Source organism: Triturus cristatus, chromosome 2_1 (assembly GCF_964204655.1).
Source record: "Triturus cristatus chromosome 2_1, aTriCri1.1, whole genome shotgun sequence".
In the NCBI taxonomy this organism is placed as follows: domain Eukaryota; kingdom Metazoa; phylum Chordata; class Amphibia; order Caudata; family Salamandridae; genus Triturus; species Triturus cristatus.
In genome coordinates this window covers 1027840198-1027867368 of record NC_140581.1, presented here as the reverse complement: position 1 = coordinate 1027867368, position 27171 = coordinate 1027840198, and the positions used below count along the sequence as shown (strand labels likewise).

The following is a 27171-nucleotide window of genomic DNA, read 5'->3' as shown; positions in this document are numbered from 1 at the left end:
TTTCTCATCTAACGGGTGATTCCCGCAATTAAGTTTGACCCCCCGGCCGTAGAATACCGATTAGCTGTAGTCTTTCTTTCCCGTCAATGGTCATGTGACATACCACATGATCGGAATCATTTCAAAATAGCAAAGCGCGGCCGATAATCTTCGTGCCGTCGCTACGGAAGACGAGTAACGGACTCGAGCACGTTCGAGTTCCTTTTCAGGTTAGTTCATCAACTAGGATAGACCCATATTTATTCAGCGCAATGCCGTAGCTCCCAACACCCATAGTTTAACCGAACCCTACCATTCTTTTACAGATCTTAAAAACAACACACAGAAAGGCATGTAAGTGACGTTTTCATTCTCATGTCAATGTTCACCTTGAGTGTACACCATTATCATGTCTGCTTGTAAGCTTACTCACGTTTTTTGCTCGTATTGCCTTATTTAATTTTCATGATGTCACACCACAATGATATTACTTATGATACAAATTGTTTCATACTACATTTACGCTATCCCATTCCGTTTTACAGTGTCAACTCCCTGATGAAGGGCATGACCCTAATGCCCGAAATGCATTGGATAGGATAAATGATGATGACATTGCCTGGGATAAAAACGTTTGAGAATATGTGAAAGGATAACAAATTATGCTCGAAATTAAGCCAAATTGCTAATGAAATAAATTACCTGCAAACCATTGAATTAACAGAGTGGAAGTCTTTCTTTCTGTGGAAAAGACAACAAAATGTGTGACCATAAAGGGATGACTCTAGAGAACCTCTAGTATCACTTTTTCAACTTATGTTCTAGACTCTGTTGGACCCTCGGCGCCACCTTTTGGTGCACCATAAAAATCAACTAAACCCAATATAATCAAAGGTACAACAAATCAGCTGTGCATCTATCCAACCAAACAACAATATAATTTAAGCCAGCTTTGTGTGGCTTACAAGCTATTGTAAACTGAAACTGACTTAATGTTCTGCTGTTGTTTTCTCAAGAATTGTGTTTGGCAAATCGACACAGCAGCAAATAATCGAAATGAATGAGATGAAATGTCAGATCAAAAACATTAAAACCAATAAATCAGTTCACAAATGTAACTAACATAATAATATTTTTGTCACAGGTCATCAAGTGTAAGGCTGCGATTGCATGGGCGCGTCATCAACCACTGTCAATTGAGGATGTAGAGGTTGCACCACCAAAGGCCCGTGAAGTGCGAATAAAGGTAGAGAAAGGATTGTATTGAATTTAATTTGTGTCCATGATTTATGTATATATATAAGTCCCCCATTTCCAAAATGTGTAATAAGTGTTGTTGTTGTCGCCTGTGATGATGATCCTTCGATGATGGGGTTAGGCAGGTTTCTCACTAATTCGATGCAGTGGTGCAGGTCCAACAAAGGACATATTCTTTCTGGACTTTGATGTGCTCTTAGTTATGATACGGAGAGTTTGATGCCAGCCAAGAGGAGGGTCTGGAAGCTGCCTGGAAGTTGAGAGGTATGTTTTGACTGGCTGGGGGATGCGTGAGAGCTACTGCTGAAACACTACTGCAATAGAGAGCAAAGCATGCCAGGAAACACACTTCAGGGATAGCAGGTAGAGGTGACAGTCAGAGGGACCACCTTAGGACCCCAGCAATGCTCAGTTCACCTCTTGAGAAGGCTCATGATGAACATGTGTGTAGAGTGGTTATTGCCTCTCTACGTGATGTGTCAACATACCTCTGCTACCCTGAGCAGTACTGTTCTTCCCCTTTGGAGTGTGCTCTAGAAATCAAGTGTTTGCTTGAGTAAGTAACTGCCGTACAGTCTAACCCGAAAAATAACTTTTGAGCCCCTCTGTGACTACCTCAGGAGCAGGATATTGACGTTGATCTAAAAATGTTGCTTGCTACTTCATAGCAGTGCTGGTCACCTGAGTATCTAAGTTTTAAAAGGACGGCAGTAGTTGGAAAGCATCATTTTAGATCACTATCACAATAAAGTAACAAGTCATTTAGCCTCCCCAGTCAGAGATGAAGGGAAGTGCTCAATCTGGATGAATTTGTTTCCTTTGGGTGGGGAATGTAAATATCATTCCATTGCTGTTAGGTACTAGAGACACTTCTTGGTTTGGAGGAGCACTAAGTGGTGTAGATTGTCCCGAACAAGTTGTTTCTCTGAGAAGATGGTCGCTCGACATAGCTCTTTAGAGTTCATTTACTGTTGCTTTGATTGATCAGCACAATGTCTACATAAAAGTTCATATAAGTACAGTAGGTGTAATGTACACTTCCAACTAGGCAGCCAAAGGCCATCTAACTTGAACGAAAAAAGGAATGCACGATCCGTCTAGCAGGCTGTGCAATGTGCTTTTTGTTACAGTATTTTTCGTAATAATATTTATACATTCAACTATTGTGTTCTGGTTTTGAGGTTCACTTTTTCATAAATCTGAAGTTTTTCCCTCTCATGTTATCAAAGCCTTGTACAGTTTCTCGTGTGTAGACACCTAATAGTTACAGGTATTGGCAGCACAGGAGCATATTAGCTTCTGGTGCTTTGCTCCGGAAGGCAGAGGTGTAACTCAGTTTTGTGGCGGTACATGTCCTCCGACATACTGTAAGATTGGTAACATAACAGTATATAGCGACACTAATCTGCTGGGATTTCTTTGTGCCAGTGTCTAAAGTTTCCCTTCAAAATGTATGCTTAAGAGCTATTTTGAATTTGACATTGAGCAGGAGTATCAGGAATTTAACAAAAGTTCTTGAGTGCCATACCTTGAGTGGAAAAAATCCCTGAATTTTAATTAAAATCAAAAAGTGTGAAGAAGGTTCTTATCCTGGCTTCTGGGGTTTATGGTGTGTGGATAAAATAAAATTCTGCTGGAGAGGTCTCGAAGGCCAAGATTAATAATATATTTGTAAACCAAGGGCATCATTTATGAGAGGGTTGTGTCACGTTTGCACCACGCAACGTGGTACATGTGTGACACACACCTTTAAGTCACATTTTTGAAGCCACACAAAGCATGGCTCTGAGTGGGTTCAAAATCTGTAGTAACACAATGTAACGCAAATCATGCTTTGTGTCATTCTGCCCTGGGTAGGCATTCCATGGGCATTGTGTGGATGTTCCCAAGCAACTGCCATGGATTTTGACACATCCCCAGATTTTCAAGAACTTGTAAACCTGGGGATGCACTATAAAATTACACCTTCACGGGGGCATGGCTTGATGTGCAGCAAAGATGGCTGCCTTTCTTTGAGCTCCATGGCATATCCGGTGTGGACGCTCAAGCTGTAATCCTTGTCGCGGGATTTTCGATCACCTTTGGACAGCATAGCATGGTGGAACGGTCCGTGAGCACTGGAGAGTGTTTTTCGTGCTCCGAACCATCTTTGGAAGACCGTTGCACCCACTGTGATTCTACCGCAGCAGTGCCTTGAAATGTCAGCCGATATTGCAGCTACGTCACGGTGAGCAAAAGCTGGTGCCAGTTCCTAAGATGCTCACAAAAGAATAAGCGCAGTGTGGAGGACTGCAGATTAGATTTCCTACAGATACAGAGGTACTGTGTGCAGCAGTTTTAAATAATAAGACCCCAGGTCTTGGAATACATATTTGCAAGTGCCGGGAGGGCTTGATTCTTTCATCAACTGAGGCTCAAAAATGGCGGCTGCTGAGAGGAACCTCATTGTGATGTGCAGTTCCAAATGACAGGTTCTAGACTTGTCAATGAGATACAAATTCAGTGCTTGATATTTACAACATATTATCCAGAAGTTACTGTTTTTTTTTGCAGTTTGGCGATAATTCTTTCCAAATAATCAGCGAAATTTCAGTGGATTTCTCACTCAAAATGGCGGTACTGGTACTTCTCTCCTCTTGATTAATGCCTGCGTTGCTTTGGAGTGTGCTCCCATTTCTTATTGTTTTCCATAGTCTGGTGGTCAAACTCTGCTTAATACACTCTGTTTATTTATCCTCCTAATACGTGCTTGATACCTCAGCAATTGATTTGCAGTGTATAGACGGAGATTCTCTCCACATAGCAGCCAGATTGTTTATTCTGATTTCAGTGGCTCATTCATATTGCCTTGCCTGCTCTTCTGAGAAGATATTAAGATTGCCTGATAGTGGTCATTGCGGTACAAGAGTAATTTGGAACATTCCATCCCTAAACATCTTTTTTTGATATATTTGCCTATAGCATATGGCATATCTTGTTTCTAATCTCAACATAAATACTATCGTCCACATAGGCGTACCCAATGGCGGAAGGTACGTGTGGTAACATTAATGACATAGATTACAAAGGTAACCTGAAACGTTCCAAACACTCTCCATCTATCCCGGAATCACCGGTTGAAGGCAGTCCTGACTCTGCTTCAACTCTAGAGGCTATATTACTTAACCTCAACAGGGTACATGACATAGTTCAAAGCAATAAAAACCAAATAAAGATTTACTTCAGCTGGAGGTGGATACGATTTATAATGACTTGAAAGAACTGTCAATACGTGTGTCTAATGCTGAGACAAGAATAAGTAATGTGGAAGATTACACAAATAAGCATGCAAAACACATCCACAATCTGGAACACTCTATTGCATCTTTAATGAGAGATTTAACAGAACAGGAAGATCGTAATTGTAGAAGTAATCTCCGTATTTTTGGAGTACCGGAGAAGATTGAGAATTCTGCTCCTTCAGTAATTAACTTCTTGATTACTTGGATCCCAAAGGTTCTGCAACTCTCCTTCAAAAAAGACTGTGAAATAGAACAAGTTTACAGAGTTCCAACTTTTAAACCCAAAAATGTGTCCCCTCCCAGACCGTTGATTTTCAAACCATTGCAACACCAATACACAGATCAAATCCTAGCACAAATGAGTAAGATTAAGACGATTCAGTGGGAAGGTCACAACATTTTTATTTCACAGGACTTTGCCAGAGATACCGTAATCCGTCGAAACGGCTTCCTTCATCTGTATAGAAGACTTACTGATATGGGCATCCTGTACTCTTTCTCTGGCCCTTCAAGGTTCCAGATAACCTTCAAAGGTCACCCACAGATCTTTTATGAACCTGCAGACCTCTCAACTTTTTCGGATAATCACTCTGAATCTCAGATTTACTGGGACTCTCTACCTTCTACTTCACGTTCCTAGCCATCATATGGACCTGATCTGCTCCTCACGCTTCCATGATAAAACATATCCGTTTTGTTGCTCAATCGCATTTGGTTACATCTTTGCATATTCTACTGATTGCAAGATTTTATGTAAGATGTTGTAATTATTCTAGGTTGTTCTCACTGTATATTACACAGCAACTTCTATTGTGATTTTGCTTGCTACTTCTGCTCTGATCTATTCTGTATTCTGCACAGGTCATATTTTAATATGTTATGCAGTGTTATGCAATACACGTCATGTTTATGTTACTTTAGGGACATACTTCTTTAAGAGTGTCTTATATGATGGCAGGAGGTGGGGAGGTTCATCTGGTATGGTCTTTCTAAAGGTAAATATATCCATTTGAATTTTGTTGGGCATGATGTTATTTTCTCGATATGATTATTATTGGCACATTATAGAACTTACTCTAACCGTTTAACATGTGATAGTAATTCGTTCAATTTTGCCTAGTTTTGTGCGACCTTTTGAAATCTTTCTTATTATAGGTAAGTATTCTACCCTTTATCTCTTTTCAGATATTTTTAAATGAAAAGTTAATCTATATATATATACTTATTATCTATTGGTCATCAATAAATTGCGCTGTCACCTACATAGGGGCCCTTAATGCTATATATATCTACTTTGCTCTGCTTCTAGTGCTGCGGTCAGTATCGGCCCTTTTTCTAATGGTATCTAACATAAATGCTTCTTTCTCTTGCTCTAATTAAATGTTATGTCATTATGAGATGCATCTTTATAATTTGATACAAACAGTTACATATTAACTTATACCATATAGCCAATTTTCGATGGTGCTGTAAGTATAACACTGGAACGTTTATGAATGTTTCAAAATATGAAGGGGTACATATAAAGTGAGATGTATATGTCATAATAGTTATGACTAGTTTACTCATGGAATGTCATTTTTTACATACGTGCTCCTCACTTCATATTAAACTATAAAGCAATTGCTTCAAGCTTCACGTTTGTTATATGAATGTTGTGATCACACAAACCGTGGGTTATACATTTACGATGGCAACTTTGGTTCTGCTGTTTCCCCAGTTCTGCTGATTATCACTGACTGGGTAGTCTGTTCCGATGATTACAGCCATTGCTGCTGCTCATCTACTTTTTTCCCCCATGCAATATGTCATTTACAGACATCCGCTGGTGGGAAAGGGCTTGGATGTTGCTCTAGATATATCTGGAGAGCATTTGAACACTCTTGATTCGTCCCTATTCTTTATTCCTACCTTCTCTCCACACTTTATTAATGGGACATCTGCTTCATTTCCTCTGCTCCTAACATATCTTCTGGCTGTCATTGAGCCCCTTACTTAGATTTATCTTCTGTCTATAAGCTATATATACAAATTCCTAGTATAAACTAGGGGTGGGCAGAATTTGCGAAATTCACTTTCGCAAATTATCGCGTAAATGTTAAAAATCTCCGCAAACAAGCGGAAATATCGCAAAGATGCAGAAGTTTTTTTCCCGCCCGTTCGCTGTATTTTCTGCGTGGTCGCGGCTCGCCAACTTACCCATGTGGTTGCTCGCGGGCGCAGCCATCTTGTTTACACTTGTCTCGCGTTGTATTATCACGAGTAGAAAGACGTGATTGCGCAACGAATGACGTTACTGCGAGACAGCGCAAATGGCTACCAACAATCCAACATCTCGTGGAGAACGCGACCGGATCGGGAAAACTTGTCGGCGAATGCGGGAATTCAGGTAAGGCGATCGCCGCACGTGAGAATGTATTATTTTACAGCGCGAGCAAGCAAAACATTTCAGGTAAAATGCGGATTGCAAAATTTTTTACATTTTCGCGCTCTCCGCGAAATGCGAAAATGTCAAATTATCGCAATTTCCGCGAGCGGAACGGAATTTTAGCCCAGGCCTGGTATAAACTAAGCCTGGGCAAAGTACTATGCTACGCTCGCGAAGTTTGCGCTACTTCGCACTACGCGAATTGCACGTAGCACAGTGCAAACACGCGTAGCGTAGCGTAGTGCAGCGGTAATTTTTTGCTTGCTCGCGGTCCTCAACATCAAGTTGGCGACGCGAGCAAGCAAAATGACAAATTCCGGCGAGACTTTTTCCTCATTCGTGATCAGCAACATCAAATTGCCAATCGCGAGCGTGGAAAATAAACCTCCCGGCGAGATTCTCAATGCGGGGAGGTCAGGTTTCTCATTGCGAGTGGTCGCGTATGCTCGCGACCGATCGCGATGAGAAACTACCAGTTCGCGTTGAGAAATCTGCCGCTCGAGTAAAAATCTACTCGAGCGGCAGAAAACTACAGCTTGCCCTGTGCAAGATGCCGTTTTCAATGATTGCACAGTGCCGGATGCTTGTTCACACTGTGCAATCATTGAAAACAGCATCTTGCACAGTGCGAACAGGGCACTACGCAGTTCGCGAAGTGCTACGCGTAGCTCGCCTAGTGCGAAGTGCACTTTGCGTAGCTACGCGTAGCGCTACTTCGCAAACTACGCCCAGGATTAGTATACACATAGTTTCCCTTAATGTTAAGGGTTCAAATCACCCAGTAAAGAGGGCCAAGATTCTAGATTATTGTAAGAGTATATCTGACGATTTGATTCTACTCCAAGAGACTAAGATAGGTTTTAAGGAAGCATTTCTTATGAGAAGAGATTGGGTGTTAGATGTCACATACTTTAAAGCTTCTGGGAAGAAAAAAAGGGTTATTACTCTTATTTCTAAAAAATCTGGCTTATCTCTAATTGCAGCTGAACATGACACCAGCGGGGAGATGGTTACTTACACGACTGTCTAATGGGTCCGAGGATCTACATATTCTGAATTTATATGCTCCAAATACAGATGACCATAACTTGTGGCATGAGATAAACAAAAAACTTGCTGGCATTCCACAAAATTCAAAAACAATTTTTGAAGGAGACTTTAATCTTCCTCTCGATCCTATTTTAGATAGGAATTCTGCAATTAAATGTTGACCTCCAGAGCACACAAACACCTGCTTGATATGTGTTCTTCACATCATCTCCTGGATTCCTGGAGACTCCATCCACAATCCTACTGGTGGCGATTTCACATTCTTCTCCTTCCCCATTCAAGCTTTTCTTGTATTGATTACCTTCTTGTTGACGCTTCCCATTTAAAAAATACAAAGAATGTCATGATCCACCCAATAGTTGTCTCTGACCTTGCAGTGGTTTTGTTATCTATTCTTAGCCTTACAGATACAAAAGGGCCCCGTAGTTGGCGTCTAAACACAGAAATTTAGAGGATGATACTGAAGTCAAGGAACTTAAAAACGAGATTGCTCGTTTATTCATAGAAAATGAATTGTCAGGGTATTCCCTGATAATACTCTGGAATGCATTTAAGTGTACCATAAGAGGTCACATTATTAAAAGAAATTCCAAAAGAAATGGCGATATTAGAAGAGCTCTCTAATCTTTAGGAGATGAGATTAAACAAAAAGAGGAACTATATACACATACTAGCAACAAATCTCTCCTGCATGACATTTAACAATTGAAATATTCTTTTAATTCCATAGTTACCAAATGAGCTTATCTTGGAATGCAAGCTCAGAAATCACGTCAATTATTGTTACATAATAGAGCTGGCAAATTGTTAGTGTCTATTCTTACATACCGTAATACTAACACCACACAAATAACCCACAATACTGATAAAAATGGCTTGAAAAAGATTCATACCTAAGAAATTCTTGAAGGCTTTAGAGATTTTTCTGAAACTTTTTATACCCCTCAAAGGCAGTATACTAAGCTAATTTTCCAACAATTCCTCAATTCTCTTCCTCTTGCTACTATAACGGATGATGACAAGGTTAATTTAGGTAAGCCAATTGAAATTGAAGAGATTATTCAGGCTATTAAGGCTACTCATTCTGAGAAAGCTCCTGGCCTGGACGGTTATCCCATTCCATTCTATAAAACGTGTACTTCCTCGATCAATAAATATCTTAAGATTTTTTACCATTATGTTTTATCAGGCAAAGTTTCGGGTATGGCCGCCGAGACCATTATAGTAGTCATGCCTAAGGAAGGCAAAGACCATTCTGATCCAAAAAACGTCCACCCAGTCTCCTTATTGAATATGGAAGCAAAAATGTGTGCGAGGATTTTAACAAATAGACTGGTAAGTCACATTCCCAACCTCAATCATGGCTCACAAACAGGTTTTGTTAAGGGTAGGCTTGCTAGGGACAACATTTGTATGTTCTGTCACATTTCAAAAAAAGCAAAACTCTCCTCACTACCATCTGCTGCGATTGCCCTTGATGCCGAAAAGGCATTTGATAAGGTATCTTGGCCATTTTTACATTCAGTTTGGCAACTCTTTTATTGTTATGATCATGGCCCTTTATGTGCAACCTAGGTTTAATATGAGAATTAATGGTATAACATCCTCTTTTTTTGACCTTCATCAAGGAACAAGACAAGGGTGCCAACTTTCACCCCTACTCTTTCTTTTATCCATTGTTCCACTTCTTCGCTTGCTTAACCTGAATCCTTAAATCAAAGGGTTCCAGTTTGGAACACACAACCTTAAAACGGCTGCTTATGTAGACAATGTGCTAATTTTTTCAGAAGATAATTGAATCAGTGATCCCTTTCATTTTTAACATTACACGTGATTTTTCAGTAGTCTCTGGCTATACTCTTAATAAAGAAAAGATGGTTCCTTCTGAATCAATTGTATCTTCCTTCACACATAGAAGATTCAGGCTTTAAATGGCAATCCACACATATTAAATATATGGGGAACCGGTTTTGTAGGTACCTTACAGATACTGTACTCTATAATGAATCTCACACATTAAATGAAGTTAGAGATCTCTTGTCTTCTTGGTCACCATACATATTTACTGGTGGTGTAGATTACAAACAATTAAAATGATGATAACCCCAATTATTAATTTCCTGTCTTCTATGTTTCCTTTAAAACTTTCATCATCCTTCTTTCATGAAATTGATATACTCACTTTGAGGTTTTTATGGAACTATGAGAGCTAGAATTTCCTTTAAATACCTTAAGAAACCCCCCACATTAGGAGGTTGTAACCTCCCGGACTGGAAATTATACCAAACATCCTTCCTAGCAGCCCAAGGAGCATTTTGGTTTTTACCAGAATCTCATTATATACTTCTGTGGGTACATATAGTACGATATTTGTACACTCCCTTTAGCATACTCTCCCTCCTCACTTTCTCAAAATTTACAATTGCACACTCTCAGAGTATTATGTCAGATACAATTAGTGCTTTAAAATATCTTGATAGAAGACTCTCAAAACCCATTTATAAATCTAGATGTTGTAAATTGAAACCACGATGTGATTAAGCATTCACTAAAGACATGAATTCCCCTTTTATGACCAAGTCTCTTTCGTTATGTTGACTAAGGTCTGGACTCCATTTTGTATTGTCTTATCTCCACGTGCTCAACACGAGAAGAGTCCTATCTTCGTGTTAGTTGCTCTTGCAATCTGCCTAGTAACAGTCTATAAATAGTTCCTTTGTCCGTCTGGCGCATGCCCAGGCTTGACCACATCTGTTATCAGTTAGTCCTTGCTTGACCATGTTTTCGCGGGCTCAAGGAGTGTGTCAGCTCCGCCCACATATTGATCTTGTATCGAAAATGTCCATAAAAGGTAATATTCTTTGCCTCATGTTGTATCCACCCACTTATGAGCCCCTCTGTTGTGTATAAAGGGGGACCGTGTACGCAAGTCCTTTGTGCTACTCTATGCAATACTGAAGGGTGTTGTATGGATTGTAGGACCACCCTTAAGGGTTAATAAACTTTGTCTTTGTACTTTGCAGTTTCCGTGCCAACTTCCTTATAGATTCCATTGCAGGAGAGCGAACCCTTTTGTCCTGCGGGCCTAGCTGGGGCCTGTATTCATCAATTGGCGCCCGTCACGTGGGGCTCATCGGCGACTCGGATGCTCGAAGGACTGGTCGCGACGAAGGTGAGGAATTTGGCCGGGGACGTGATCACTGCCAGAGGCACTTTAGTCCTGGCATCCCGAGGTTTTCTTCCTTCCCTTCCGAGCTGACCATCTGGGTGGCGCCGGTCCTCGACTGAGACCTCTTCTGTCGGTCCTGCCGTGACAGCCGTTTGGGCAAATTTTGGAGCTTGGCAGTTGGAATCTGGACTCTTGATTGGTAAGAACCGTTGTACGGTACTTGCTCCGAGTTTTTGAAGCCTGGTTTGGCTATTTGAGTTTGATTTGTGATGACCGGTCATATCTTGTATTGGCTATTGTGAGAATATATGCGTTGCAACACATATAGGCAGGTAATGTGGAGATATTTCTCCGGAACTGTGTAACTTTGAACGGCACAACGTTTAAGTGCCATTTCTGATAATACTGCATATTTTGCATTATTTTTGAGCATGCCTGCTTTTAGCGCACTCCGTAAGTGGTGCTGCTGTTTTGGAAACCGGTTAAACCTCGAGGAATCTGCTCCAGCCCCCCCAGAGGGGACTCCTAATAGGGATATGTATGTGAAGCATGGTCTTTCCTCTATAATGTACAGCACGATATGGAGGAAATACACCAAGAAGGATCCTGAGTTGCGATGGCCTTTGTATGGATCGTTTGATATGCGTAAGATTGAGTATGTGGAACAGTGTATGTGTAAGCGGCGTGCTCGTCAAGACATGTTTGAATGTGTGCGATTATGGGTGAAGGAAGTGCGTGAGCGAGAGAAACGTGAGAAAGCGCTGTTTGATAAAGAGCAACGGAAGAATGATCATGTGAGAGCACAGGAAGCAAAGCGTCGGGAGGAAAGAGAACTGGCGGAGAGACAAGAGAAAGAGCGTCGGTTGCAAGTCTCGGGTCAATATGCTGTTCGTCAATCACTTTATCCTGTCCTTAATAATCCTGACGATGATTTTTATTTATTAGATCGTTCTCCGCCCCCTTATGTCGGCGCGTCTGCCCCGAGGTCACAAGATTCTGGATCGGTTTCGGGTAAGGTAGACACGCGGTCCATGTTATCGGCTGACCGAATGGGTGAGCTTCGGCAAGTCTCCTATCGTGCACTTAAGGGCAAGTTATCCCTTGCTGAGTTGTTGAATTCCTGGGAGCTGTGGCAGGATAGAGAGAAGTTGTATTTTTTGGGCCACTTTTCTGATGAAGTGATTGCTGCTTTCCGGAAATATTCCAGTGTCTTTGAACCTGACGATGTGGTATCAGATGCTAAAGCATTGCGTAATGGTGTTTTCTCTCCCTCTAAGGCGCCTGATGCGGTTCGGCGGCTGTTTGCATTGCGGGATGCGGTGAGGGACCTTAAAGTGAAAGCACGCCAACAAGCCGAGGAGGAGAAGCAGTCGGATTCGCATACCGGAGATGGCCACTCATCCTCCTCCCAGTCAGATAAGAGCGACCTAGTGCATGCTAAACCAATGCGAGAGGCGGCACCTTTGTATGTTCCTCCTAAAGGAGCGGGGACTAGTTCGGATATTACCTCCGCCGATGCTAAGGGATATTTTGTGTACAATTGGGTTTATACTCCCTGGCATAGGGCTGACGTCATGGCATTAAAGAATGCATTGCCTGATCCCCGCAAGAATCCAGCGGCCTTCTACGAAGAAGTGGAGGGGGCCCTGAATTCTTGTACTATGACCTTAGCAGATATAGATCTGTTCTTTGGGCTTATTTTACCACCAGACATGTGGCGATCTGTGCGGAAGGTGGACGATGTTGCCGCTTTTAAAGCTCGGTGGTCTGAGCTGGAGGATGAGGATAGGGAGAGGAAGCCCGCGCAGAAACCACCTCAGCTTATCTTAGATCTCCCTGCTGCTATTCTGACTAAGTTGAAGACAATCATCCCCCCTAAAAAGATTGACTGGAATATGCTAGCTTCGTGTAAGCAGAAAGTTGATGAATCAGTTGCAGATTTCTTTACGCGCTTTGAGGAGACGTTTCATGATTTTAGTGGTCAGTCACTTACGGATGATACGGGTCGGCACCTCTTTGCTGATAAATATGTGGCGAATTTATTACCGGCGATCGCAGCCCGCTTAAAAGCGAGTGAAAGTTCTTGGTCCACTGCGACCCCGACAGCCCTCCTGACTATAGCTCAGTATTATGAGCGCCAGGAGCAAGAAGCGAAGGGACAGGAGGAGGAGAAATCGAAGGATTTAAAAACGAAGGTGATGTTAGCGCAAGTATATGGTCCGCCCCGTCGGGGTGTCAATAGAGGTAGGGGAGGATTTTATGGTCCTCCCTCGGGCCGATCTGATTTGAACAGGAATCAATGTGCGTATTGTAAGCAATCGGGACACTGGGCCAGAGATTGCCCGGCGTTGCATGTTTCGCGTCAGGGACATAATCAGGGTGGCCCGAGAGGTAGAGGGGGTTTCTCGAATTTTAGAGGGAATTCTAACGATCACACTCGTTTTGACCCTGCCGGGCAGCAACGAGATAGGCCTAATGTTTTCGATCGACAAAACCAGTATCATGTGTCGGGGATTGACCGTTCTGGGTACCATGATTCTCAGCATGCATTGGAACGCGTTGGATGGGGGTTAGAATCAGTTGAGGTGCCGGTTGATCAGAAGGGTCCTTACGTATCAGCTGAGCTTTTGGGTTCTACTGATCAGTTCCTAGTGGATACAGGAGCGACTCGTAGTGCGCTGTCTAAACAATTGGTTCCGAGGGCTCCCCCATCTGGCTTAATGGTTACATCGGTAGGGTTTGACGGTACACTCTCCCGAAGCCCTCTTTCGCGGCCCCTCACATTTCAGGTTGATTCTTTTTCTGCACCCTGTCCGTTTTTGCTTGCCCCGAACATGCCGGACAACATTATGGGCCTTGATATGTTAAAGCACTTCAGAGCTACGATCCGCTGCTCCCCTGCTGGAGTGCGGGTGATATTAAATGACAATTACCCCCGGTCTGAACGGATGTGTGTGGTTGCAGAGGATGCTGTGTTAGCTACCCTCCCTCGTGCTTTGTGGGCCACTTCGGATACTGATGTGGGACAGATGGTGATTCCGCCTGTTCACATTAGTGTCCAGGAGGGGGCGGTGTTACCACGCCTCCCACAGTATCGTATTTCCCAGGAGGGGGAAGAGGCTCTTATACAGATTGTGCAGGATTTGATTAAGGTGGGAGTAGTGGAGGAAGTTCCCTACAACGTCTGTAATAGCCCGATTCTACCCATTTTGAAAAAGGATACGGATGCCAAAGTCTATCGGTTTATAATTGATTTAAGAGAAGTAAACAAGATCGTGATACCTCAGTACCCAGTGGTTTCTGATATCACGACGTTGCTTACTTTGGTCCCGCCTACGGCGACTACGTTTTCAGTTATTGATTTGAAAAATGCTTTCTTTTCGATTCCTATTCACCCCGATAGCCGATACCTTTTTGGTTTTCACTCTAAATATTAGGTCTTATCGATTTTGTAGAATCCCTCAGGGCTATACGGAAAGCCCTAGCATTTATAGTCAAGCTTTGAAAAGACAATTGGACTCCTTTGTTTTGCCCGAGGGTGTCGCCCTCATTCAATATGTCGATGACATCTTGCTGGCGGCCGACACTCCGGAGTTGTGTGAAACGAGTACGTTGTCCTTGCTTTCCTTTTTGGCATCCCACAATCACAAAGTATCTCGGAAGAAATTGCAGTTCTGTAGACCAAAGGTGACTTATCTGGGTCACCTTTTGTCTAAGGAGGGGCGTGCACTCACACCAGATCGTATTCAAGTAATTTTGGACACGCCAGTGCCTTCCATGCAGAAGGACGTGCGTGCATTTTTGGGTCTTGTTTCTTTTTGTAGGCAATGGATACTAGGGTTTTCACACATAGCCAAGCCATTGTTAGCCCTTTTGACAAAAGACACACCTATTCCGCTTCCTTGGTCAAATGAGTGTGACACTGCCTTCCAGAAATTGCGACAGGCCCTTTGTTCGGCACCAGTGTTAGGGACTCCTGATTATACAAAACCTTTTTCGCTGTATGTGCATGAAAAAGATGGATGTGCATTATCAGTTTTAGTGCAGATGCACGGCGACAAGCAGCGCCCTTGTGCATATTTTTCGGCTGTACTTGACCCTGTTGCCCGAGCGTTGCCTGGTTGTTTTCGTTCGGTTGCGGCGACAGCTGTGTCAATACGCCAGAGCGAGGGAATTGTGTTATCTCATAAGCTGTTGGTATTAGTCCCCCATGCTGTTGATGCCCTGCTCAATCAGACAAAGACGCAGCATTTGACCAGCGCCCATTTAACGGGATATGAGCTGACGCTCTTGGCTCCTCATATTACGTTAAAGAGGTGCGTAACGTTAAATCCGGCCACATTGTTGCCATACCCCGAGATTCAGTCTGAAGCACAGAAAGCACATGATTGTATTCTTGTGACTGAAGAACAAACAAAGGGTCGTATTGATCTCCAGGATACGCCCTTTCCAGATGTGGATGGAGAACTGTGGGTGGACGGGTCATGCCTGAAGCTACCAGATGGTACGACTTCAGCAGCGTATGCAATTACCACATTGCAAACAATAGTGGAGACAGCACGCATTCCACAGAAATCAGCTCAAGCAGCGGAACTGATAGCATTAACACGAGCATGTGAGCTCAGTACAGGATTGTGTGTGAATGTTTATACAGATAGCCGGTATGCCTTCGGAGTAGTGCACGATTTCGGCCTGCTCTGGAAGGAGAGAGGGTTTTTAACATCACATGGAGTACAAATAATGCATGGGGAGTTAGTTCACAATCTTTTAACTGCATTGACATATCCGAAGAAAATTGCCATCGTTAAATGTAGCGCCCATAGGAGAGTAGTCGATAAAGTTGGAGAAGGGAATGCGTTAGCAGACCGGGTGGCACGGGAGACTGCGATGCAGCCCGGTGCTACTGCCATGTATGTAGTGAAGTCGCAAGTAGAAAGATGGCACGATGCGAAGGAAGAAGTGCGAGAAATACAGAGGACCGCTTCTGATAAAGAACGGGAGCAATGGTCCAGTGAGGGAGAATTGGACGATGAGGGTTGCTGGAGAAATAAGCAGATGGATAGATGGAAATTACCCACGGCTTTTGTACAACCTATGGTTCAGATGGCACATGGGCTAGCACATGTTGGAGCTTCCGCAATTGTAAAATTGCTTACCCAAGTCTGGGAGCATCCAGAGATTGCTAGCACGGCAAAGAGGGTGGTGCAGACCTGTATGATCTGCCTGAGGTACAACCCACGAAAGGGTACTCGAACTCCAGCGGGAGGATTTGTAACACCTACTGCACCCTTTGAGGTTTTGCAGATGGATTACATCCAGCTTGAGCGCTGTAACAATTTGAAGTATGTTCTAGTAGTGGTTTGTGCCTTTAGCAAATGGGTTGAGGCATACCCTACGAAAGACAATACTGCAATGACTACCGCCAAGATGCTGTTGAAGGAGTTCTTCCCTCGATATGGCGTTTGTAGACTTCTGTGGAGTGATAACGGACCCCACTTTATAGCGGATGTTATAAAGTATGTTTTGAAGGGTCTGGGCATCACCCAGAAGTTCCACGCAGTGTTTCACCCTCAATCTGAGGGACTAGTCGAGAAGTATAATGGTACACTGAAGCTCAAGATCGCAAAAATCCAAGCTTCGACGTCTTTGACTTGGCCAGATGCTTTACCACTGGCGTTATTGTCAATTAGATCGGTACCGCACTCTCGAACCGGTCTTACACCGTACGAGATTGTCTTTGGTCGCCCAATGAATATTTGGGGTCCACCAAAACCTAAGACTGTGTATGATGTACCTTGTGTAATGATGAATGATTATCTGGCGCAGTTAACAGATAACTTGGTTTCTATTCATCAACAGGTCCGGGAGGCGCTCCCTGATCGGTCCACCGGTGAAGGACATAGTCTCCGGCCTGGCGACTATGTCATGGTGAAGATCTTTGACAGGACGAACAGCTTGGAGCCGAGATGGGTTGGTCCTGAGCAGGTCCTACTTGCAACGAGGACGGCTGTGCGAGTTTCCAACAGAAAGAATTGGATCCATTCCCTGCACTGCCGCAAAGTACCGCCCGGATTGGTGGAGTCTGCTGTATTGACCGATCAACGAGAAATTCTGGCTGCAGAGAAAGGCCGTGCTGGGGAACCGAACGACACTGAGGAGCTCTTTCCGGACAGCGCGACTCCTGGAGGAAAGCGATATCATCTCAGGCCAAGGAAGTGAATTCTTCAGTACCGGGACATGTTGTCAGAACGGCCCTTGGGTTAGTGAAACGGAGAGCCAATGAGGCAAGGGGGGGGATCAGCCCTGCATTAGTGTAGCGACACCCGTCTTGGCCCGTTGGTGAAGAAATCGACCGCTGCCTAAGGGGAAGAGTTCTGACAAACCTTTTAGTTTCAGGAAGATATTGATCCTTTATTCTGACATGGAGAAAAAGAAAATCCTTTGTGCAACAGGTTTTATGCTTACAGTAGCTATTGTGGGGATAACCACATGTTTTGTGGAGGATGTGACTCCTGCTCGAAAGCTACTTGTGTTGACTACTCCCGTGCCTGAGGAGCACTACTTCTATACCCTTCCGTATCAAGAATTGAAGCATCGTCAGTCTTATTTGAATAACACTTTCATCCAGATGTTGCATCATACCCACGTTGCCACGAATGCTACGAACTGTTGGATATGTGGTATGATGCCAGCTCACCAGAAGAAAGGAGGAACGCCATTCATACCTCTTACTTTCTCTCATAATGGCTCTTGTAGAGCATGGTACACTTTGCTTTTTGCCACCCGGAAACCCACAGTGGGACGATTACTCTTCAGACTCAATAAAGAATGTCATCAGGATAAAGATGGATATCCGCAAGCGAATGGGACAATTTGGGAATGGGAAGAGTATCGACCAGACAATGAATCGATTCCTTATATTTTCACGAACACCAGAGACACTGTGGGAAAAGACAGATTTGTGATTCAAGTGGCACAAGCTCAAGCGGACCTGTGTGTCCAGAGTGTGGGTTATATTCCTGTTGGGGTTAGTGATTGCATTACCATATTAAACATCGATGGGTTGAATAACAGTACCTTTTTAGCATCCCATAATACATATTTCGTATGTGGAAATAAAGGTTATTACCGTTTGCCAGCCGGTTGGTCTGGAGTATGTTATGTAGCATTTCTATTGCCCCCTGTATTTTTGGCACCTGCATCCTATCACAAGGATTTGAAGTTGTTAAATAATGTGACTGTAAATAGGTATAAACGCACTCTATCAATTGATGATGTGGATCAGACTGACACTAGTCTGCAGCAGTATATTGATTTTAATTTAGGATTGTTTTTCTTCGTTGGAGCTGCCTTAAATAGTAGGAAAGTTCGAAGGTTAACAAGAGTGGTAGAGGCCGTGACAAACCAAACCGCTGCTGCTCTTGGGAATCTTACGGAAGAATTACAGATTACTAGAATTGTTGCATTGCAGAATCGTATGGTGCTAGATGTTATGTTAGCCGACCGAGGTGGAGCTTGTAAAATTATCGGAAGTAGTTGTTGTGTGTTCATCCCTGACCACACGCCGTCAGTTTATAATGCCATCAACAGGTTGCATAAAATTGCAGCTGAAATCCATACAGAAAACGGCACTTGGTCCTTTTCTGGATGGTTCTGGGCATTGATCACTGCTTGGGGTTGGAAGGTTTTAACTGGTCTTTGTATAATTGTAGCAGTTCTGTTTTCTTGTTGCATCTGTGTCCAATGTGGTCCCTTGCTCTGTTCCTTATGTGTATCATTCTGTATTCCCGATAAGAAAGCTATTGCCGATGTCACTTATCAGAAACATTTAGCTAAAGAAGTAAAAGAAATGATGACAATTGATGTATATGATGATTATCCTAACAAACCGGATGTCTTCAGTAAATGCTGAAAGGGTCGTCTGTTGTAAATTGAAACCACAATGTGATTAAGCATTCACTAAAGACATGAATTCCCCTTTTATGACCAAGTCTCTTTCGTTATGTTGACTAAGGTCTGGACTCCATTTTGTATTGTCATATCTCCACGTGCTCAACACGAGAAGAGTCCTATCTTCGTGTTAGTTGCTCTTGCAATCTGCCTAGTAACAGTCTATAAATAGTTCCTTTGTCCGTCTGGCCCATGCCCAGGCTTGACCACATCTGTTATCAGTTAGTCCTTGCTTGACCATGTTTTCGCGGGCTCAAGGAGTGTGTCAGCTCCGCCCACATATTGATCTTGTATCGAAAATGTCCATAAAAGGTAATATTCTTTGCCTCATGTTGTATCCACCCACTTATGAGCCCCTCTGTTGTGTATAAAGGGGGACCGTGTACGCAAGTCCTTTGTGCTACTCTATGCAATACTGAAGGGTGTTGTATGGATTGTAGGACCACCCTTAAGGGTTAATAAACTTTGTCTTTGTACTTTGCAGTTTCCGTGCCAACTTCCTTATAGATTCCATTGCAGGAGAGCGAACCCTTGTGTCCTGCGGGCCTAGCTGGGGCCTGTATTCATCACTAGATGGACATCTTTATGGCTTAATCATAAGCTCACTACTAACATTGATATTCTACAGCTTCTCAGTGGGCCTCTAAAGGTATTAGATTAGTGAGAGACCTCTATGATACTAATCATGACCCTCTTCCCTTTTCCTTTCTATCCCAAAAAAATAATCTTAGTAACATGGCTTATTTTATGTTTTTAAAACTCAAAGTTAAGCTTTCGAAGGTAATCCTTTCTACAAACTCGGTTATTGTTATAGTTCTTGCTCTGTGGCTATGTTCGGGCCATATTGCCTTCAAAATGTATACATTTTTCTCTACTCCACAATCTCCACAATTCACAACTACTTGTGTTAAATGGTCTCATCATTTTGAAGAGGATATATTCAAACCCATTTACCATGATACCTGGCAGTTGTTAGGGAAATTATCCCTTCGTAACAAAATTGCTCCATCACTGATTCAGTCCAAATGTTTCACAATGAATCTCCTACATTGGACTCTTGTTCGCTTACACAAATTGAAATTACGAGATAATGATCTATGTTGGAATTGCAATTTAGAGCCAGGCACCCATCAACATATGTTTTTTAAATGTACACTATCAGACTCCTTTTGGGGCCTGTACAGAAACATTTGTCTATAATCTTTAATACACCTAACATTCTCTCCTTTTCTATGATTATGCTGGGTCCATGGGCAGCACTTGCCCCTCTACCTCTTGATAATATAGATCTGGAATTATTAGATTTGCTCTTATCCATCGCAGTCAAGATTATACTCACGGAAGGGAAATCCTTTCATCTCCTATCATACCACACTTGGTGGGCGTGTGTGTCATAGCTTCGAGGAGCTCATACTCTTATTGAAGGTCAACATTCTATGCTTTCTATCGCTAGCAGTGTATGGCATTCTTTGGATAATTACATGGATTTGTCTGCTTGGGTTTAGTGGCTCAACATCCTTTTGGGTCTCTCTCTTGATTTTGTCATATTATCTGTGGCAGATGCCCCATTGCACCCCCCTCCCCCTCACCATCCTTTACTCTTCCCCTCTTCTCTTTCCTTCTCCCTTCTCATTTCATCCCCCTTGGTGATACACCTCACTTACCAAGCGATACACATTTTACCATGCATGACATTATTGCTCCACATGGTGGTCTTTTTTCTGATCCCTCTTCCTTGGAATGATATTTATTATTTGTTGACTTTGAAACACCTGTTCTTTGTCACTATACGTACATGGTTATTTAGACATAATGATATTTTTCCATTATCATCCTAGTTAAAGTACCTTCTCTCATGTAACTCTTTTTAACTTTTTACTTGCATGCATCAATTTTTGGCATTTATGTATCACTGTTTATCTTGATTGTATTTCTTTTTCTCCAAATACAATAAAATATTTAAACACAAAAAAACTTACACCTTCATAGGTTAGGCATAACAAGGAGAAATGTCTCTATTTCTCCTCATTTCTTCCTCTTTCTATATGTACTGAATTCTGCAATGGCAATATTCACAAACTCTACTTAGTAGTACATTTTAAAGTACTACAAACATACCCCAAAACTGCTATCAATATATTACGTGCAGAGACCTGTGCCACTGCCTGACCTATTTATTTCCGTGCAGAGTTCTGCACCCAACTGCAGAGCCTGTACATGCACAGGTATACGTTTAAGAAGTAAATATGAGAGGGATGTGGCTAGCAGCTGAAAATGTAGACAATATATAACTAAAGAGGTGAGGTGTAGGGAGTACTAAGGGGGTGTTAAGGTTGAGGTAAGGAAGGGTATAGGGATAGACATTCGTACACACACAAAAGAGGAGGCTCACTCCTATTCTTAAAATGAAGGGTATATTTACAAGGAAGTAGCAGAGCGTGGCATTACCCTCCTTGGCTTAACACCACGCTCCGCCACTTCTGAAACGCAGGGCTGCACCATATTTACAACAATATGCTGCAGCCCTGCATTTCCCCTGCGCTGACACAAATTTAGCTGCCTAGTGCCAAAGTAGGCATCCTTGCATGATGGTGCAAGGGTGTCTGCGTTGCAGGGGAAGATTGTTTATGTGTAGGAAGGTGCAAAAATGATGAGAAATTAAGCATTTCTCCTCGTTTCACCAAATTTAGACCAGGTTTTCCCTGGTCTTAATTTTGGTGCTGCCCCATATTTACGCCACCCTTGTAAATATGGGGCAGTGAATGATGTACTAATCAGATTGAGTAGTGTCCCCCTAGTAAATATGGGGCAGTGTCACAATCAACGGGTGTTGCGGTGGAATGCCCACCGCAAGACTTATTGCCCTCCCATTTCACACTTTGGTTTAGCGTGAAAGGGTGCCATACTTACAAGGCCAGCGTTAAGCCACTTTAAGTGGCTTAAAGCTGCCTTGTAAGTAAGGCAAAGCCCCTATCGCCACCACAACGTCATGAGAAGTGATGTTGTGGTGGTGATAGGGGCTTGTAAATATGCTCCTGAATTTCTAGAGTTACTGCTGCCAAAAAGGACCGAAACAGTAGTATATACACTCCAGCTCAGAACTGGAGTAAGCCCAGTGCCAAACATGGCTACTCACAGGTACTGCAATCCCCCATGGAATATACTGGAATACAAACGTATAAGAGACCTGCCAGAAATCTGGTTATTGGTTGAGGTAGGCGAAAATCCTTCTCAAGCAACAATCACAATCCTTTTCAGGGTGAACCACAAAAGTCACTAAGTTAACCTATGCTCAACTCTCTGGTACCTTGACACAAAAGCAGTCAGGTTTAACTTAGAGGCAATGTGTTAAGTATTTATGGAGTAATAAAGTAAAAACAGAACACAAGAAAAATCCCACAAAAAGTTTAAAAAATAGAGTAAAATGTAAGAAATAAGTTGACAGCAGAATGACAAGAATCCAATCCGTAGAACTTGAGTTATGAATTAGTAAGGACTAGCACCTAGAATATAAAGCTACAACCGCATGGAGCCGCGCAAAACTAGCACAAAGCCAAAAGTTATGGCTGACTGCAATGGAGTGTGATTCAGATTCACGAGGTGGATTGGTGCCAGTCTCAGCTTACCATCAGATTTAGAAGACATTTTAAAGAAAGATGTCTGAGAAATTAGAGTTCAGTGGGGCAAGGCAGCCAGCGGTGTTTGAGGAGGAGTTGTCATTGTTTGGGTGACAATAGATGAACTTGCAATGAAGATTTCTACGTTTTGACCTACTGCCCAAATCAAATTTTAGAGGACGGCCCGCTGTCCCATTTTGGGGACATTACTCCATCCCCATGACAGAGGGACCACTGGCCAATTTTTATAAATGAGCATCAAGCAGGCAGTCATTTATAAAACCTTGTCAGGAAGCACTGTCACGCCGGTGCCTGTCAATGCCTCTCATTGTATGGTGCAGAGTAGTGTCAGCATGACACAACCCTGCACCAAACAGTATTCTTTTAATTTTCAACAAGAAAATTCCAAAACTGTCTTTTTTTCTTCAAAATAAATAAAAGTAACAATCCCCTCTACCATGGGAGTGATCTCTCATGGTGGGGGGAGCATTATTTGGTTTTTACTGTCCCTCACGGCCAGGGTTTTTATGGCGGTGATGGACAGTAAAAAAACTTACTACATGACTGCCCATTCTGTTTGGTTGAGCAGACATGAAACCACTTCTCCAAAGGCCCTCACTCCATCAGGCTGCTGTAGAGGTTTAGCTATGGCAGTGACAGAGTAGTCACTGTCACAGTGAACCCAAAGGTCCGCCTGCATGTAAATCAGGAGGGTTGACTTTCAGATTGGCAGTATGTATACTCCATCGTCATTGGGATGGAATATACATACTGACAACATTTACAATTGGGCACTTAGTCTCTGTTTTGGAAGTAGTAAATCTCTATCGGGACCATGCTATAGGGTGCAAATGATAAGGGCTTCAGGAACCCTTCTGAAGAGGAGTTGCTGAACAAAATTTGTGATGCAGAGAAGAACGTAGTGGAAGCTACTGCAAAGTCAGGCCGACTGGCGATGGAACCTGCGCAGATCGGCGAGCAAATAGGTACTGGTCTGCTGTTGGTTTTCAGAGTTCTTTTTGTTGAAACATTTTCTAAGTACCACGTTTTGGGTTTTGGCTCTCTGTGCATTTTTACCACTACTTACAAGGGTCCAGGACTGGGTAGGCATCACTTGGAGGGCAGGACTTACTTCATGCAGCATCCAGGTACAGGTTCAATGTTGTTGGAGCTGTGTAGCTCAGACAAGAAGGCCAGCCAACTAGCCCTTAGCATCACTTTGGGAATCCTGGGATCAAGTAGCGAGGGTAATGTTAATTGAGCAGAGACAATGTGCACAAGGAACTCATTTATAAATACATTGATTGGTTAGAGCAGCAATTAATGTATCCTGCTAGACTGAAGCAAAACAATCAGATGTAGAGTAGAGCTTTAGCTTAATACAACATAAACATACGTAAACAGTTTGAAGCATTTTTAGCCCACTGGACAAAAAAAGATTTTTGTACTCACTTCAGCCGAAATGAGAATATTTATTCTTGCATATTTTTTTCATACAAAAGAAAGCATGAAAAAGTAATTTCCTGTCTGTGTATTTACAATATATACATTTGCATATTGAAAGTGGAATGTGACCCCAGTAAAGTAACCATAACCAAACCTGTGAAATATAAAAGGTGCCATTGAGACATTATAATGGTGGTTAGTGGTAAAAAGAGTAGCCAATAGAGTTGTAATACAAGCGAATTTTCAGAAATAACTATGTGGATTGTTAAGGGCTTCCTCTTATTATTAGCCAATGACGTTTCGACCCTCTCATGATATGGGGTCTCTTCAGGACAGGTGATTCTAGGGACAAGCTGTTAATTCCGGTTGCCTGAGTACTATTTCATCTGGTATATTGCCCGTTATTTTCCACAATTAGGGTACTAAGTTCCCTTAGAAGGATGAGAAGCCACAGCTTGGCTTCTAGCGAAGTGTGCAGCAACAAGGGTTACTGCCGATCCAAAACTTATTATTGAGTATTACCCAATGAGGGCAAATCCTCATGTATACAGGAGGCCTGATATCATTAATTCTGGTTCCGTCAGGCTGATGGATGTGGTAGTAAAACATAACTGTATCTTACTGGTTAGTCTATTGGGTGAATTACGACCACTTGGTCGTAATTCACAGCGCCCTGTCGTTGAGTGAATAGTTCCTTGGCTGGCCTGGACATATCCCGTTTCTTACTTCATACCCCTGGGATGGAAGCAGAACCTCACCCAATAGACTAACATCTGTGAACCAAGATTAATGTTACCGGCAATTTTGGTGCAATTCCATTCAGCAGTTTTTGAGTTAGCGCTGGTTGAAGAAGTCTTTGGAAAATGAATGAGGAAATTTGCTTTTGACCCCCTTTTTTCTCGGCCTCCACTTGAAAAATCACCCCAAAACTTTCCAGGAAGGAGCTGTTGTGTATTTTCCTCTTTTGGAAAGTTTCACGAAGATTCTTCAAATGGCGCAAAACCTATTAGCAAAACAAAAACACCTTGTCTGTGGAAAAGCAATCCTCTAACTATACCTACCCAGTGCTGATTGCCTCTGGGTAAAATATATATATACTATATATATTATATACTATACATATATATAGACTTCCCCAGCACCAGAATTGAAATCTACAAGTATGTAAGAGAACTCAAATTACATAAGCATTTTGAAATGAAACCAAAATAATTCACTGAAAAATCAAGTCTAACCAACAAAACATATAAATGTAAGATTGATGATATCCCCAAACTAATTGAAATCCACGCTTTAACTGGAGCATCAGAAATATTGAATACAAGCATATTCCAAATCTCAAGCCTAAATGAAATTGTATTTGATACTGGTATGCCAGCACAAAGTGGATGCAAACCTGAAAACAAATTTGCCCTTAGTTACCAGCTGGTAACAACGTTGATTTGTTCCATAAATTAGTAGTGAACGATTTGAACAACTTAAGAAAAATTGCGACATGAAAAGGAAGAAAGGAAATTTCAAACCTAAGGATTGCAATGCCTTTGCAGAGCTAAAAAGGAATAATTCACTAATAATTAAAACCTCCGCTAAGGGGGTGCAAATTGCGCTGATGGCCAAAACAATTTTTTTACAGCAGCTGGGAAACATTACCCATTGTAAATGTCTACCACAGAATCCCATGCAACAAATTGTAATGAATATCATTCAATGTTAAAAGCTTGATATGGAAATTCAAAAATGGCTACAATGTATTTTCTCCCTAAAATACATAAGGATATCAAAACGCCTCCCGGAAGACCTATAGTCAGCTCTATGGGTTCGGTCCTTCAAAAAACCTCATGGTGCCTGGATTTGTTTTTACAGTCGTATGTCACAAGCCTACCATCCTACCTGAAGGAATCAACTGAATTTTGAAAAAGATTGATGGCATACCTTGGAAGTTGGAGTACATTATGGTCACACTGGATGTGGTATCGTAGTATACCTCCACTGGCCACAAGGATGGATTAACTGCATGCTGTTATTTTCTGAGAGACAGATATATTAAACTTTTGGAGCACCTTGAAATATGCTGGAAATGCTCCAGTATTGTTTGATTCACAATGTATTCACCTTTAATAAAAAGATTTATTTACAACAGGGCAAGGCAATGCTCACCTCCTATGCCCCTACTTATGCACATTTATTTGTGGAGTGGTGGGAGAAGGAGGTGGCCTGGGCAGAGGAAAATGAATTCTTTATAAAAAATGCTCTGACTTGTTTTATAGACAATTTCTTCTTATTATGGGAAAGTGATCAAGTTGAAATGGAAAGATTCATATCAAATCAAATCAAATAAGCTTTATTCGGAAAGTTAATTTCAATCCATAAAAGCATATACATTGTAACATAGCATTCTAAATACATAAAACAGAAAGAAAATTTGTAAAAACCTGTATGTACACAATATAATTCGAAGAGAACTCATTTCCATGATTATAAAAAAGGTAACAAATGAGTCCAAAAAGGTAATACTTCAAAACAGAGATAGACGGTGCAAGGTTATGAAAAGCGGTGACAACAGTACAGTACAGCTATCAAAATTGAACATCAATGAATTTAATATCAAGTTAACCACAATACATAGCAGAGTACATTGTGAATTTCTGGACTTTGAGCTAAATATCAGAAATGACATGCTGGCAAGTACCATCCACAGGAAGCCACTGCAACAAACGTGATATTGCATACCAATAGTGGGCACCCAACGGTATTGAAATAGGGCATACCATACAGACATATGTTAATGGCAAGGATAATTCGTTCCTAGGACAGGGAAGGAGGTAATCAAAATGATAAAAAGATGAATATCACATGGATATCCACTAAGTATTCTTAAAGATGCCTGAAAAAAAACAGCAACAAACTGAGGGATTCCTTAATTTATAAATAAAATGAGAGGTCATCCCAGGAAGCTAATAACAAAATACAAGGATTGGTTTTAGAATACAATCA

At 42.1% G+C, this 27171-nt stretch overlaps 1 protein-coding gene across 1 annotated transcript in view; it reads left to right on the top strand.

The window, feature by feature from the left end:
- The first annotated feature begins 251 nt into the window (after positions 1-251).
- LOC146866264 (alcohol dehydrogenase 1-like) overlaps positions 252-27171 on the top strand; it is a 364524-nt gene continuing 337604 nt past the window's right edge. The window contains exons 1-2 of the mRNA XM_085640482.1: positions 252-256; positions 1057-1225. Coding sequence (XP_085496608.1) covers positions 252-256; positions 1057-1225 — 174 coding nt within the window. The remainder of the gene's footprint in view (positions 257-1056; positions 1226-27171) is intronic.